Genomic DNA, 15,875 nt, shown 5'->3' on the forward strand with positions numbered 1-15,875 from the left:
TGTTATTTTTGCGGCTTAAGTTGGTATTTTGTGTTTAGTGGTTTTCTGAGGTTATATCTTGCAGAGGTGGTATTCTTTTGGTATTTTATTTTGGTGGTTATATAATGTGGTAGATATTTTTGGTACTAGCGCTGATTAGGGATTAGTTAGGAATAATGGGGTTTTGTGGTATTAGTGAGGATCAATGAGGTTTTGTGGTGTTAATGAGAATTAATGATGTATTGTGGGTTTGGTGAGGATTTATTTTGAGGTTAATGGTGACTTCGGGGTTTATGAGGTTAGTTGGACAGGGGAATGGGGCTGTTTGAGGATTTTTGGAATAAACAGGTCGTTTGGTGCTGACAACATTGAGAAGTTTATCGGATGAGATTATTGTTGATGTTTTCTTTTAGAGTTGGATACTCAGAGAGGTTTCCTTCATAAGGCATTTTAGATGACGTTGTTTCATTGTAACGAATTGAAAGGGGTTGTGCATCGATTGCTACTGATTTGTTGTGGCGGTAATTTTTGCGTGTGATGCAAACTACGTTTGGTAATATGGTGAAAGAGTTCGAATAATTTTTTTATCAGGGAATCTGTAACTGGGATTAAGTGGTGTTAGTGATTATTTTTTACATAGGTGTTTTTTTGGATGACGTATTATTTGTAGAGGGATTATAGAATTTGTTTTCGGATACATAAAATATAAATGAGGGTCAAACTTTATATTTGCTGGAGATTAATTGTATAAACATCACGGGGTTTTGTTGGTGTACTTATCAGATAAGAGGTTAATTGTTGAGTTGTCTGTTAGCGATAAAATTTGTTTTCCAGTATTTTTTAAAAAGGTCATTGGATAGAGACCATGTTTATTTTAATGAGGAATTTCAGTTCTAGTCATTGACTATAAGGTTGGGTGTGTCCTAGTCCATGGTAGCTTGTGTGAAAGTAGAATTTTCTTTCTAAAATACATAGACTTTCATAGACTTGTCAGCTAGAACTTGTTCATGACGAAACACAGACATGCGATGACGTTAGAGAATTTCCAGGCTCATATCAAGAGGTGGCAACAAAAACAACTTACGATCTACTGCGCCAGATGTACGATTATCACCAGGGCGACGAGGTCACAGATTACTACAGGGATCATACGAAGTGAAACGAGGTCCCATAGGACAGTGCAGAAAATTTGTTAAAAGGGTAAATGGCTTTGTTAAACTGTAAAACATTTGCAAGTGCCCCGAGATAAGCCAAAGTTCAGTGAGGCCCCCTGGCCAAAACGATCTTTCATAACTTTGGATGATCGGAATGCTGGAGGGAGAATAAAATGGCCTTTGCTGATGTACAGTCCTGTTCAAGTGCAGGATTGTCATCAGTTTATCATTTTCATTTCATTTCTCATTTTTCCATCTAGCCATACTTTCATTTCAGCGCTGAATGATCTTATAGGTCCCAGCGCTTGGGCTATGCCCTAAATTCCATAATCCATCCATCCAAAGTTTAGTGAAAACATTTTTTAATTTCCATTTATGTATGACCATTTTTTTTCTGATAATTGTGGTTTCTTTTACAGATGGATTCGGTTTGTCACCACAGAAAATGAATTCTCTTATAGACAATTTTGTTTGGAAAAATACTGATGGGTTTTTGACAATAACATAGTGGGTGACAATTTTTAGTCAAGATGCCTATTCGAGGATATCAAATCTTTTTGGCCTAATGAGGAATCAATCACTGATAATCCTGCATGTTTTTGAACATTTAAAGTCACTTGACTATACAGGCTTCACAAAGAGAAGTTGCTGGTCAGTTACTACACCTGGCCAGTTACATGAATATTGGCGGTTCTTCTCTAAACAAACACCTCCCAAACTTACTACTTCACGCAGTTACTTAAGTAATGATTCTCATATTCTAAGAACAACCCTCTTCTCCTTGGAAATGAACATGATCATCATTAAGGCAAGAATATACAAATCAAATAAGCACTTTATTCTTGAGAACACAAAATACATCATATTTATATAGCCTGCAGCGAGTGATGAACAGGAATACCCAAATTAACACATACAATAGCACTTAAATAAAGTCAAACCCTAATAAACATGAGGTCACATATTAATTCATATAATGACAATGAAATAAAGTACATTGTTACATATTCTTTCAAATAATGGGGTTTAAATTTTTCTCTCTGACTTTGCCTATTACAAGGTGATGGTACATTATCATCACACATTTGAGGGTTATCAAAAAGACTAGGTTTTGCTTGGTAGATGTCAGGAAACAGCAACTTAAAAAAAAGATGAATTTCTAGTTATTTTCCTCCTATCATATTCAGATGTTATCATTGTTCTTTGACACTACAGTATGAGGATCAGGCAGAAATGGAGGTTGATGGTTGCCCTTAACACTTTTTTTAACTAAAACTTTATCTCCTACATTAATATCTCTATGACATACCCTTTTCTTTTTTCATAATCTTTCTTCATTTTCATCTTTCCACTAGCATCAGCTTTCTCAATGTTAAAATCATCTACATTTAGTGGTTCTGGTAAGGATGTTCTAAAACTTCTTTTATGCATTACAGATCCTGGAGCCTTCTTTGTTGTGCTATGAGGTGTGGCTCTGTAGTTCTTAAGAAATGCAATCAAATTACTTTTCTAATGTACAAGGGATGACAATCCTTGAGCCCCTTAAAACTACAACATGGTCCACACACTAAGGAAGCTCATGCCTAATCCTGTAGAACATTGTGAACCTCCTATCATTCTCTTTCTTTCTCATAACATCCCATTTGTTAGTCTTAATTGCTTCTATGACCTTCTCTAAAGTCTTATTTATTTTGGTTTCCATTTAGATTTTCTCTACACTTAAGGACTTTGGTACTACTTTTGTCATAATGTAATTCACAAGCTCCTTAGTTTCTGTTCCTTGTGTAAGGAGGGCTGTGAAACTGGATGCCTAGACATATAATCAATTGGATTGCTTTTCCCCGGCTTGTAAATTACTGTGAAGTTATAAGGCATTAATCTTAAATTCCACCTTTCTAACCTTACTGTTCATTTTGCTGTTGGATTATTTAAAATTTTTACTAAGGGCCTTTGAGTGAAGTCCTGTTTAGGCCTAAATGCTGAATTCCCCTTTTGCTTCTGTCGTCTTGTTACATCTGATCCATGCTGTGAATTTATACAAGATCCTTGCTTTCTACTCGGTGAACGTCTTTCTCTAAAATGTTCACGTGATGAATTTCCCTCATATGACTGCTGTCCTTTGATTGCTTGAGGTCTGAGCATAACCTGTTTTAGGCTTAGACCTATGTGTTGCTCTTCTGGCCAGATTAACTTTTTCGGCATCCTTATTTTCAATTTTCCTTGCATGAAGTTCTGACTACTCTTCAGCTTGGATGAATTTTATCATCTCTGAAAGTGTCACTTCTTTCTTCAAAATCTTTTTACGTGCTACTTCCATGTTCCATTATTTGTATAAGAATCTCGCTGTCTTTATCCCCAAACATGCAATTTCCTGCAATCTTGAAATATAGGCTTGAATAATTGAATTCCTTCATTAGGCTGCTGCACACACTGGCGAAATTTATGAATTTCATCAAACCTATTAGCCTGAGGTTTGAAATATTACTCAACTGAATTTATGGCAGTTTCCACACCGTCTTCCCCTCCTTTTTGTGCATCTGTGAACCCTATAAATCTTTGCTAATCCTTTCCCCGTAAGTAAATGCAGTAGGGATTTTTGCCTCTTCCTATCTTTGATGTTATGTGTAACTACATCATTCCAAAAATCTGGTGTCCAGTCCTGCCATCTGTTGGCCACATTGTCATCCTCACTGTGAACTCGAAATGGTTCAATATACCTAGAAAATCTGCCATGCTGTGCTAGGCTAGGCTAGACTTGACGAATGGGGTTAGATTACGCTATCACTCTGGTCATCCCTTGCCCTAGATCACTATTAGGCCCAAATAATGTCTTATTCCTCTCGTTATGGTTATGGGTCGAGGCATTGCCTTTGCAATGGCGCCTCGTACTCCCACGAGAATATATAACCATCCTAAGCTGTAACAGCCACAAACATGTTGTGACATTAAGGAAACGAATATCATGCATAGCCTGGGAGGTAGATCTATATAACTATTCTGCGCGAGCTAGACTATGGAAGTCGATGTTTTTCTATACAGTTTTACCTCCTGAACAAGAATTTAAAGTAAAATTTTATTTGGCTGGCTGTAATTACCCCGTAATTTCCCTTTGAACTCTATCCTACAGTAAGGGGGACCAATGAGAAAGCGGGATTATGGGTGGGGTAAAACACTTGGGGGAAGGTTTTGCCGTGCTATTTTCCCTTATTTATGACATTTGAAACACGCAATACAAGCGGAAATAAGGGATAAAAAAATGGAGCCGTTTCACGGACCAAGTCCACATACTACTACTACTACTATTACGATGACTTAAAAAAAACTTTTTTTTTTTCCATCTGTCCATCCGCCTGTGGTATTTGCGCATGGTAACACTGCGTCCCGGGCTTTAAACAATATCCTATTTCGAATATTAACGGTGTGATTCGCATACAGTAAATTATTAAAACACTTTTCAGTTGCAAATGTACACCCAGATATCCTTTTATTTACCTAAAACTTACACATAGCGTAACTATTTAAAAAGCCCCGGACGCAGTGTTACCATGCGAAAACACCACAGGTAGATGGACAGATGGAAAAAAAAACAGAGTATAATGCTACCACATGCGCCATGTTATACCCATAGATATAAAAGCCTAGATGCCGCATCGGCCGGCAAGACATACGTCAACAAGTCCGCCATCTTGGCGTGGTAATTCAAACAATGCAGCAGGCTGCAGTATATGACGTTTTTCCGCCACTATTCGCTTAATATTGCACGGATTTTCTTGTCTGATGGCTCGTTACAAAGCTTACATAATTCCCTACAAGGATCTAATAAAATAAAGTTGTTCCTTATTGTTTGAAAGTTAACTTGCAATGACTTTGTTTTAGCAGGTAGGGGGAAGGAGGGGGCTAGTTGTACACAAATGTTAATATTTACCCATAACTATTGCTGTAAACAATAATTTGAAATGCTGTGATAAGACAGATGACTAAAGTAGGCCTACAGCTATGGATCTGTGCAACTTAAGTAAAATCTTTGTCTCTCGAAGTGCTCTGTTAAAAAATCCCCCAATATAATTTTTGGCACAGGCCTACAAGTTTAAGTCATAAAACTGTAGGGTTGAGCCTAAAATAAACTACAGTAGGCCCTAGAATAACTAGGATTTCTGTGTTATCTAGCCTTTGCATCTCTGCCTGCTCCTTTGAGCCTGGGTGGGGTGGGGGTTCTTCCATTTTTTTGGAACGGGATGCTCCTCAGTGAATTCTGACCTCTAGACCTGGCTTTGGAAAATTTAGCGGGTATCAAGAGACCTCGTCTAGTGGCAAAAGTGACCTATCTCTAGACCTAATTTTATATGGTGAAATAATTATATAGAACTTAAATTTTTCACAAAACTACCTTTAATTTGCTCAGACTAAGATGTATCATTATGGCAAGCATTAACAGTTCAATATAGCTCATCTCTAGACCTGTGTTGTCAAGGACCCAAATTATTATACCTTATTTGGGATAAGGGCCTGGGCCATCTCTATACTTCTATAGACCAAAATTGCCAAAATGAGCCAATCCTAACGAGCAACCCTGTATACCCGTCCCCCCCCCCCCCCCACCGAGCCTTTCAGCCTAGACCACAATCAGTTTTTCAGCTAACTGTTCATTGGTTTGGTCACACATGTATAAATTTAAAGCTGTGGGTGGCCTTATGGGTCATTAAGCCTATACTTTGAAGTAACAACTCTCAAAATGTATTGCACAATGATTTATTTTCATGATATTTGTTCTTACATTGAATGTATATATAACATTTATTGTACATCTGTGCATTTATTTATAAATATTCCCAGCAATTTAAACAAGTTTTTTTTTCATTGCTGTTTCCAACAGTTTAATGATACTACATTGTAATGATAATCTATATGCATTGATATGAAATCAGCAGGCTATATCAAAACATCAACAAAAACTCATTATGTGCCTTGCTTGGCCATTTAGTTCTTATTACAAGGACCAGATTAACACTAATATTACATAGCTATAATGCAGTGAAAGAAATCTAGAAACATCAAATTAGTGTCCAACATTTTACCCTATTGACCTAATGGCCCTTAAACAATATTGTTTTAACCATTTTTTTCGTAGGCTGTCTTATCACAGCATTTCAAATTATTGTTTACAGCAATAGTTATGGGTAAATATTAACATTTGTGTACAACTAGCCCCCTTCCCCCTACCTGCTAAAACAAAGTCATTGTAAGTTAACTTTCAAACAATAAGGAACAACTTTATTTTATTAGATCCTTGTAGGGAATTATGCAAGCTTTGTATCGAGCCATCAGACAAGAAAATCCGTGCAATATTAAGCGAATAGTGGCGAAAAAACGTCATATACTGCAGCCTGCTGCATTGTTTGAATTACCGCCCCAAGATGGCGGCCCTGATGACGTGCGCCAGCCTATTGAGCTAGCGCCCGATGCGGCATCTAGGCTTTTATATCTATGGTTATACCTAAGTGAGAGAAATGGTTTTTTTTTTTTTTTTTTTTTTTTTTTTTTTTGGAAGCACATGTATTTAACCAATCATGTACCAATATTTATAGGGCTGATGCCTTTGCTTAATAAGGCGACCTATGAGGTTATTTAGACCTGCGATAATTTTACGCTAAGGTCGGTTTGTTATGATTTCTCCATACTCATTGGAGTGTCTTGGGTTTCGATGATAACTTCTGAAGTCAGTATCTTCTTTGGTTATGACGACGGAGATGTTTCAAACTCATGATGATAATTTCTAAGTTCATTCAGTATCTTCTTTCTGATGTGAGGTTTCTAGTAGAAAACACAGAGTACAAAAATATCTGTATTCTTGAAGTCTACATTATGAAGATCAGATAAAATGTACAGGTCTGCCAATGTGATGGCTAATTGAAGTCTGACTTACAATCTGGTTTACAAATCATAAAGTAAGCAGACAGTAGCTCGAACATATGAACATACACACAGATGACATAAATTACAAGTCACATAGGCCGTTTGAGTTATAGGAAACGGGAAACTAGACACTGACTGATTACAACACGTCATCTTAGCCTACTTTATCATATCAGGTCTGATCACATTCCTGCAAGCAAACTGGTTGACCTCTTGGGTCACTGGTTTTAATTAATCATAGTTTTAGTTTTTATATATGGAATAACATTACATAGTTTGTATTATGTAGCACTTACATATTAACCCTACATTGCGGTAGGACAGAGTGAAGAATTTGGGGGGATTCATACATTAAGTTACATATATTTGCTTTCCTCATGTGTTTTATAATCGTGTTATATTATTCCAAGCTTTTATTTGTATTCTGTTTGTCATGGTATTTGTTTAATGTGTGTTTTGACGTAATCTCACTTGAAATTTTGCCCTATATATATGTTGCAATATTACATTACAATTGTGGGCAGGCCCCTGAAAAATGCTTAAGCGGTGGGACTAGAAGTCGGTTTTAAGATGTTTCGATACCTTTCTGTCAGTGACGTGAAACTGTTGGTTGCTTGGGAATATTTCATATTGATTTATACATGATGTGTACATGTATGTCACGTCTGACTATTTTCGTTTCATCGTTTAGATCGCATTTCTCTCCCATAACAATTTCTTTGTTAAAATTTTACCTTATATTAGAACATTTGTATATATATATATATATATATATATATATATATATATATATATATATAGACATTGAATATATATATTATATATATATATAATACTTATAGTTATATATATATATATATATAAATATATATTATATATATTCCTTTTATCGATTTACAGACATTTCAATTTACACAATTCTTTCCATTCTTTTTCCATTATTCACCTCTTGGCTATTAACAATTCATCATTTTACAAGGCTTTCTCACCCATAACAATTTTTTGGATAAAATTTTACTAATTATTGGAAATTTACATTCCTATTGTATTCTATTTTATACATTTACAAACATTTCTGTTTTGATAAATTACTGTCTGTATTCCGTCATGGTCTGTGTCCTAGGTGAGTGGGGGTTACAGGGTTAGGTTAGGTTAGTATGCTAACCTATATGTTATCTCCTCTTATAATTTTGTCTTTCTTTAAGGGGGTTATGCCCCCGTTCAGGTAACACATTCTACTAGGGTAGGTTAGATTAGTCCATCATTAAGGATTTTTTTTTTCAAAATCAGCTCCAATATGAAAATACTACCATATACAGAAATAGTGACGATAATAATAATGAATATTCTTGAATCTTGATAACATTCATTCCTTATTCCCTGCGTTAACCTCCAACTTCTATCTATTTCATAATTTATACTTAAATAGAATGTGTACACTCGTGTATGTATGTGTATATATATATATATATATTAATTATATATTATATATCTATTATATATATATATATATATATAGATATATAATATATATATATATAGATATATATTATATATATATCATATATATATATATATATATATATATAATATATATGATATATTATGTATGTATGAATTCAAAACATTTCATTGCAAGATTATTTCCTTTAATAATAATACACAATATCTGTCACGAAAAAGGTAGGATCCACTTTTTAACGACAAACCTTCCACAACGTCAGATTATTTAGCAAGAAGAAGAACGTCAATGGGTTGGTGATGTGACTACGTGAGTAACAAAACAACAAATGCAACTCAGTATAAGAAACAAAAGAACTGCCCAAGGCGAAAATGCTGAAATCATAGTCATAGCGAATCTGGGAAATGCCTAAAAATTGAATTCAACTGATGAAACTTCAATCGACCCTTAATTGCACTATATAATTATTGCTTTCAATTCATGAAGATAACACAGATGCGCAATAAACCAGTCGGCGTCTTGGCGTCAACAAATTGTAAAGAGGGGCATCCCTCCCTGTCCCTTTGCACAGCAATCTTGCTCAGGGTGCGACTCGGTACGGTAAGATGATTGCAACACTCCCCTGATCAAGCCGGTGAATAGTTGCAAAATATGACCATAAGTTAGGTTTATCGAAGTGCATCCGTTGCGCATTTGTCTTGACTAGGTCATTATTGCATTAGAAGTGTTAGTTCTAATACTGGGACCCATTTAACGAAGGAATTAGTGACAATGTGTTCATTTTTGTGAAGATTACTGCCTTCAGGGACTTAGTTTTCCGGTTCGACTGCATGGCGACCGAATCTTCGTTGTAATGGTTATTTAGCAGTGGATTTACACTAGTGAGGAATGTAAATAGTTGTAATGTAAAGGAACTGTCTTGTTTTTGAACTTGAAGAGTTTATTTTTGTAATAAAATTGTAAAATTGTCGACCTTAGACGTCTATTCAACTCTACCCTGTGTAGCTAGCTGTTACTTTTCATCCTTGACGATCTTGTCATTAGCCTCCAACATCGGGGCAACGAACTCATGATAAAATCATCATGGAAATAAAAGAAACTACGTATTGTCTGTCCATTGCAAGACCTGATCGTGTTTGTTTTACTCAATATTGCAATTTTTTTTTTCTTTTTAAATACAGTGTTAGTTTCCACATACGTATGAAATCAACCCCCCCCCCCCCGCCCCTCAATTCCAACATTTACCCGCCCACAGTTCTTCCGACCAATCAGAGATCACCAACGCACTGCTGATACTCAAATTGTATTTTCCTATTAGTAAGAAGTATTTGCAGTGTTAACACCTGACTGTAAGGTAAGTAAGGTTCTCAAAGTGACCATGTTTTCACCAGTAATTGAGGTAATAATTCTGTTAGGTAATCCGGACAGCCTAACTTTAATGTTGGGGAACCTATAAGTGTTCGTGGTTCATCGGGTATTTGGCCGTAACTTATTTCAAGATTCAAGATAGGTACACTTTCAAGAATCGAAGAGGAGACGAGATTCCGTGCGTTCGTAAGTGCGTGGATAAATTGTACCATCCACCCCTTTTAGGTAAAGTTCCCAAACTGTACCTATTCCTCTATTGTTAGTTAGATCAATTGTGTTTTGGTGTTACTAAGTGTTAGTAATTTTCATGCAGAAGTGTTAGTATTTGTTGGGTTGTTATTGTTATTTGCCATATCATTACCTATCAACCCCGCGTCACTTAGCCAACTCGAACATGGCGGCTATGTTTACATTTCTCAGTCCCAACCGAACACTTCGATAAGTGCCCAACTGATTTAGTCTTTGGCAATTTACGTTTTCCTACGTTATTTTACTTGCTTTACAAGAGTTTAAGGGAATATTTTTCCGTTCCACTGCAAACATCGCACCCGTTGGTACCGTCGTGTACTCTTCAAAGGTAAATTACTGCTTAGTTACAGTCGGCCGAATAAGTATTACTTTTAAATCTTGTACAGCAAGTAAAATAACACAGAAAAGCGTCAATTGCCATAGTCTAGTTCGGCGCAGAATACTTATATAGAATTACAAGGTGAGCGGAGCATGCGTGACGCAACCATGAGAGCATAGGTCTACAATGAGTAGTGATAATGAATTTATTTGAAAACATTTGTTTTATATATCTTAACCACTTCAAAAATTAAGGCTTACTTGGAAGTATACGCCTATACAATTATTCTTTTGTTAAGGGATTTCTTTACTTACTATAAATGCATTACACTTACCATTCACATCACTATTTTAACAATCTGTGACCAGAGAGCATATGAACGGCTTGCATTTCAAGTTACATTGTGAATGAATAAATTAATTATACACCAAAAGCGAGCAGAAGGACGTATAAGAATATATTTTAAACCAGTGAGAACACTTGTTAAACCAGTGAAAACACAAGTGTTCCATAGGCCTTGGTATTAATATGCTAATAGGTAGATATTTAGACTTATAAATCATTTTGCAACATGACAGGCAGCTAGAACACGGCCTAAAAAAAAAAAAAAAAAAAAAAAACAGTCAATGAAAACTTGTAATTCTTATTCCTGATTTGAAAACGTTATGACTGTTGAACTTATTGTGCCTGCTTTTGTAATGCTGCAGAGGTAGTTACGTTGACCAGCCCAAGGAGCAGGTTAAGTGCCTGTCATTGACGACACCGCTAACCTCATCACAATGTGCTTTGACCTTTGAGCTAAGCAGTAAAAAAGAAAATCAGTTCAAATCACACAGGTTACGAATTATACCAAAGCATCAAAAGGATCATATTTATATAACCATAACGAAAATAGTGCTAGCTGTGAATTCGCAATCTTGTCGACATGTCTGACACTGGAAATTAAAAAAAAAAAAAAAAAAAAAAATAACACTACTTGGCAATATTACGTCGAGTCTGAGATTAGAGCATGACTGTGCATTCTATTCGTTTTCCTTTTGTTTCATAGTAAAGAACACCCCCTTTTTTCCCTTAAAGTGTCCGACCTATGACTTGTTCCATACATATATATCAAAATTGAGTTTCTCATCAGTTTGAGGTTTTTGTCACTAGTTCGGTCATTCAGTGTTGCACATATTTACAGTCAATACAGTCATGTCAGATACCATACTTTCGTTTGTAAATATTCTTCTTCATATTTATTGAATGACTCAAGGCTAAATTTACAGTTTAAGTGTTAATGGGTATTACATTATTTTGCAGATTTGTGTTTGTTTAGTATATTACTGTACTGAACATTTCCAAAATATGAATTTTGTATTACTGCGTGACAATTAACATTTGAACAGGATGTAACTACATCCTGCTTTCTTAAGGTCAGGATGTGCATCCTGCTCTTTTTAATGTTGATAGTAGTGATAATGCTTTGTTTGCACCAACGTTTTTTATCGGTGACCCCCAAAAGTAGATTTCCTGTGTTCTAGTAAAGGCTTTTATAATTAGTACATAACTTGTCTTGAAATGACATATGTTGTGATAGTTTTGAGTTACTGTGAGTGAAAGCTGACTGTGAAACTGAAGAGGCAATGGATGATTTTCCAGAGGAAATAAAAGGAACTGCAGGCGGAACGTCTTCAGAGAAAAATGTCATTAATTGGCATCAAGATGGAATTTCACAGTAAGTTTCACGGTTTCTTGTCTCGATATTGTAGTGCAGACAATGGTAATTTTCCATTAATTTATTTTGGTTGAAGCCTTCATACTAGGGGATCAGAGTTTCATGTAATTTAGTAATAAACTTTGATATTGTTTATCCATTTAAGGTACATGGCTAGCTGTGAACATTTAATTTAATTATATAAGTAGCATTTCATCAGTCCCATAATTTCAGAAAATGTAAATATGTTCTTTGTGCATTACAAATGACTCAAGAGATTCTTCGATACCTGAAAATGATGTGGAGTAAAATCATGGAACTTTTATGTTACTGAGATAGTAATGAAAGTGCGAAGGAGATGGCATGGACATATGTATTCTTCATACCACCCTGGGGGCAATAACGGCGGTTATTCTCAGATACTTTTACCACAGCCCTTACGGTAAACCCTCATTCTAGTGTAGCTTTCCTTGAAGTTTTACGTGTAGGTAGCGTTTGTAAACACCTGAGACCCTGACCTAACTTCCAGTGCATAGTCTATCTTATGCACATTTCAGGTAAATTATTAGAAATCATGAACAAAGAAAGTAAATACATCCAAATCTGACGTAAAAAAAAGGATTTTGCATTGGACATGTTGCGCCTAGCCTATACCACATGGCAAACTTGTAAAAAGGATGTGTAGCCAAGTTCAAAAGTTCATCAGCAGTCTCTGGTTATTATTCTAATGATACATAATAGATGGCACTAGTCTCGCTACCACCAGGATGACCTTAGAGTGGCTGTTCTTCGCTCTTCCCAGTTGAAATGGGTAGAGTAACTTAAAGGAGAGAAGGAGAAGCCTGTTTTAACATACGATAATTATGACATTTTGTCCACTTTTGTATGATAATGCAATGATAATCATTCCACGCATTTCAAGTGCTCAGATAGTCAGAGGGTTGATATATACAGCAGGTAGATGTAGTACTTCAAACAATATATAAGGTTGGCATTTCCACCAAAATATCCATTCTGTCCTCCCATTTGTACATACCTTTTCACATATATACCAAAATGTAGAGCAGTTTGCGGTCTTTCCGCCAATATATATATATCATCAAAATATGTATCCTGTACGCTCAATTATATGTATATTTGTAGGTGTGAGAAAGCACAATCACAGCGGGACTCTGTTCCCTTTTGTATGTGCACATGACAGACACTACGTTTCCATCCGCACAGCCTTCTTATATGTATCTGTTTCTGACCAATAAAGTTAGTAAGAGTTTCTCCTGGTCTCAGTCCAGTCCTCACAACTGGTGACCTATGGGATTAGGATGGTAATGGTTTTGGCCACTCACCCTAGAAAAATGTTAGTTGACTTCATACGGCGTTCAGTCTTGGTTTTCTGGAGCTACTATCCACAGTCGACCAAAATACCATTAGCGGACTTAATACGGCACATCCCCTACAGGAGTGTTTTGGTGATTCTCCTCATAGTTGGGCCCGCCATTAACGACATCCATCGACCGTAAGTGAAGTGAGATGGCGGACTTGGAGAACTCAAATCAAGAATGGGAGCTATCTAATGCCTTCCCAAGTGGTTCCTCAACGCCCCGAGCCACGCCTGATCCACACCCTTGCGAGCCGCCGCCACGACACCGGAGCCCTGCTCCATCAAACTGCTGCCCTTCTCCCAGCAGAACGTCACAGCCTGGCTCCACCGTGCAAGAAATCCAGTTTCAGCTCCATGGAATTACTACAGAGGGAATCAAGTCAGACCTGATTGCCGCAGCTCTCCCAGAGGAAGTGTTCAACCATCTCGCCCCATGGATGGCCACCCAACCCGGATGACCCGAAGACAACTGATCCAGGTCTTCTCCCTCCTGGTTCCCGAGAGAGCCGCTCAAATTTTTGACCTGGTGGTCAACCCCCTGGTCAACGAGGACCTGACATTTGCCTGGCACAAGCTCCAGGCCCTAGTATTGCTGCCAGAGGTAGACCACCAGGGGTACAGGAAGGAGGTAAGCCTCCTGAAGCAACTCTTCTCTGCCAACTTGCCCCTCATGTACGTGGCCAGATTCCGGACGCCGACGACCTGGAGATGGAGAGCCTGGTGGAATGGGCACACAGGCTACACACCGCCACCCGGGCTGCGAAACTCGCCTCCCCGCCATCAGCCAATAGCCTGCAGCAGAAGATCCCGAGGAGGTCGGGATCGACGTAGCCTTCAAGAGGAGAGGCCCGCAGTCCCACCAGAACATCGGCTGGTGTTTTTTCCATCAGAAGTATGGAAAGAAGGCAAAGAAGTGCAAGCGCCCCTGCTCCTTCATGCCTACAAAAAACAAAGAAGGCAGCGCCCAACGCCACCCTCCCTGGCGGCGACAGTAGCAAGTCCCGCCCCAGAGGATTCTATGTCGAAGACGTGATCTCCGGCCACAGGATGCTGGTCGACACTGGGGCCATGCAATCGGTGTTCCCGCCATCAGCAAATGACCAAAGCTGCACCCCTGATGCCCCAGCGGCCCTCATAGCCACCAATGTGACCCCCATTCACTCCTATGGCACCAAGACCCAGACCAGATATTGCATTCCTTGGGCAGGAAGCCAAGAATGCGTTTGAAGAGATGGAGCAGATGGGCATCTGCAAGAAGGCTGCGAGCCTATGGGTGTCCTCCCTCCACATGGTAAGGAAGGCAAACGGTACATGGAGGCCCTGTGTGGACTACCACTGCCTCAACCTCATCACCACGCCCAACAGCTACCCCCTGCTGAACTTACAGGACCTCGCCGGATGTTCTAAAATCCTACTTTCAGGTTCCCGTCCATCCCGATGACATCCCGAAGATAGCAATCATTACGCCTTTGGGGCCCTTTGTGTTCGCCCTCTCCACCTTTGGCCTGTGGAATGCTGGAGCTACTTTCCAGTGCCTAATGGACAGCTTCCTCAGCGATTTACTCTTCTGCATCTGCTATGCAGATGATATTCTTATATTTTCCAGATCGCCAGAGGAGCACCTGAACCATGTCTGGGCTGCCTTCAAGCGCCTGGAGGAGAATGGGCTCATCGTCCGGTTCGATAAATGTACCTTTGGCATGGAGACGGTGGATTTCCTAGGCCACGAACTCACCCCAGCAGGAGTACGTCCCATGGAATTGAAGGTAGCTGCAGTGAAGTTTCCGACATCAACAACTGTCAAGCCCCTACAGGAGTTCATCGAGATGGTGAGCTACTACAGAAGGTTCATCCCAGACATCGCCCGTACCATGTGCCCTTTGACCGAGGTCCTGAAGGGCAAGCCAAAGAAGCTGGTATGGGAGGAGGCCCAGGAGCGTGCCCTCAATCTCACCAAGGCGTCCCTCAGCAGAGCTACAACCTTGGCCCACCAGGATCCCGATGCGCCCCTAACCTTCATGACTGATGCCAGCAACTTCGCATGCGGCACTGTTCTCACAAGGACAGACCACCAACCGCTGGTCCATGCTTTCTTCACACTATGTTTCAATCTGCACAGCCTCCTTATATGCATCCGTTTCTGACCAATAGAGGTTAATAAAAGTGTCTCCTGGTCTCAGTCCAGTCCTCACAGTATGTATATCTAATACTAACATAATGAAACGCTAATTTGAGAATAGGTAAATCAAGTGAAATGGAGATTTTCTTGTCGCATGTTAAATACGGCATCGTCTAGTAAAATCTATTTTACTTAAATTTATTTACCATTATCATGTCATTCAGTCACAACCAAACGG

The 15,875-nt window shown here is 38.4% G+C and overlaps 1 protein-coding gene across 4 annotated transcripts in view; it reads left to right on the forward strand.

Annotated features, from left to right (window-relative positions):
- Window positions 1-11,719: 11,719 nt before the first annotated feature.
- The window catches only part of LOC135205978 (uncharacterized), a 143,857-nt gene continuing 139,701 nt past the window's right edge, over window positions 11,720-15,875 (forward strand). Inside the window, exon 1 of one of the 4 annotated variants that reach the window (XM_064237175.1) lies at window positions 11,720-12,161. In XM_064237175.1, coding sequence (XP_064093245.1) covers window positions 12,070-12,161 — 92 coding nt within the window. In that variant the 5' untranslated portion in view covers window positions 11,720-12,069. The remainder of the gene's footprint in view (window positions 12,162-15,875) is intronic. The other 3 variants (XM_064237160.1, XM_064237168.1, XM_064237154.1) reach the window with 3 other exon arrangements.

This window comes from Macrobrachium nipponense, chromosome 11, assembly GCF_015104395.2.
Source record: "Macrobrachium nipponense isolate FS-2020 chromosome 11, ASM1510439v2, whole genome shotgun sequence".
NCBI lineage: Eukaryota > Metazoa > Arthropoda > Malacostraca > Decapoda > Palaemonidae > Macrobrachium > Macrobrachium nipponense.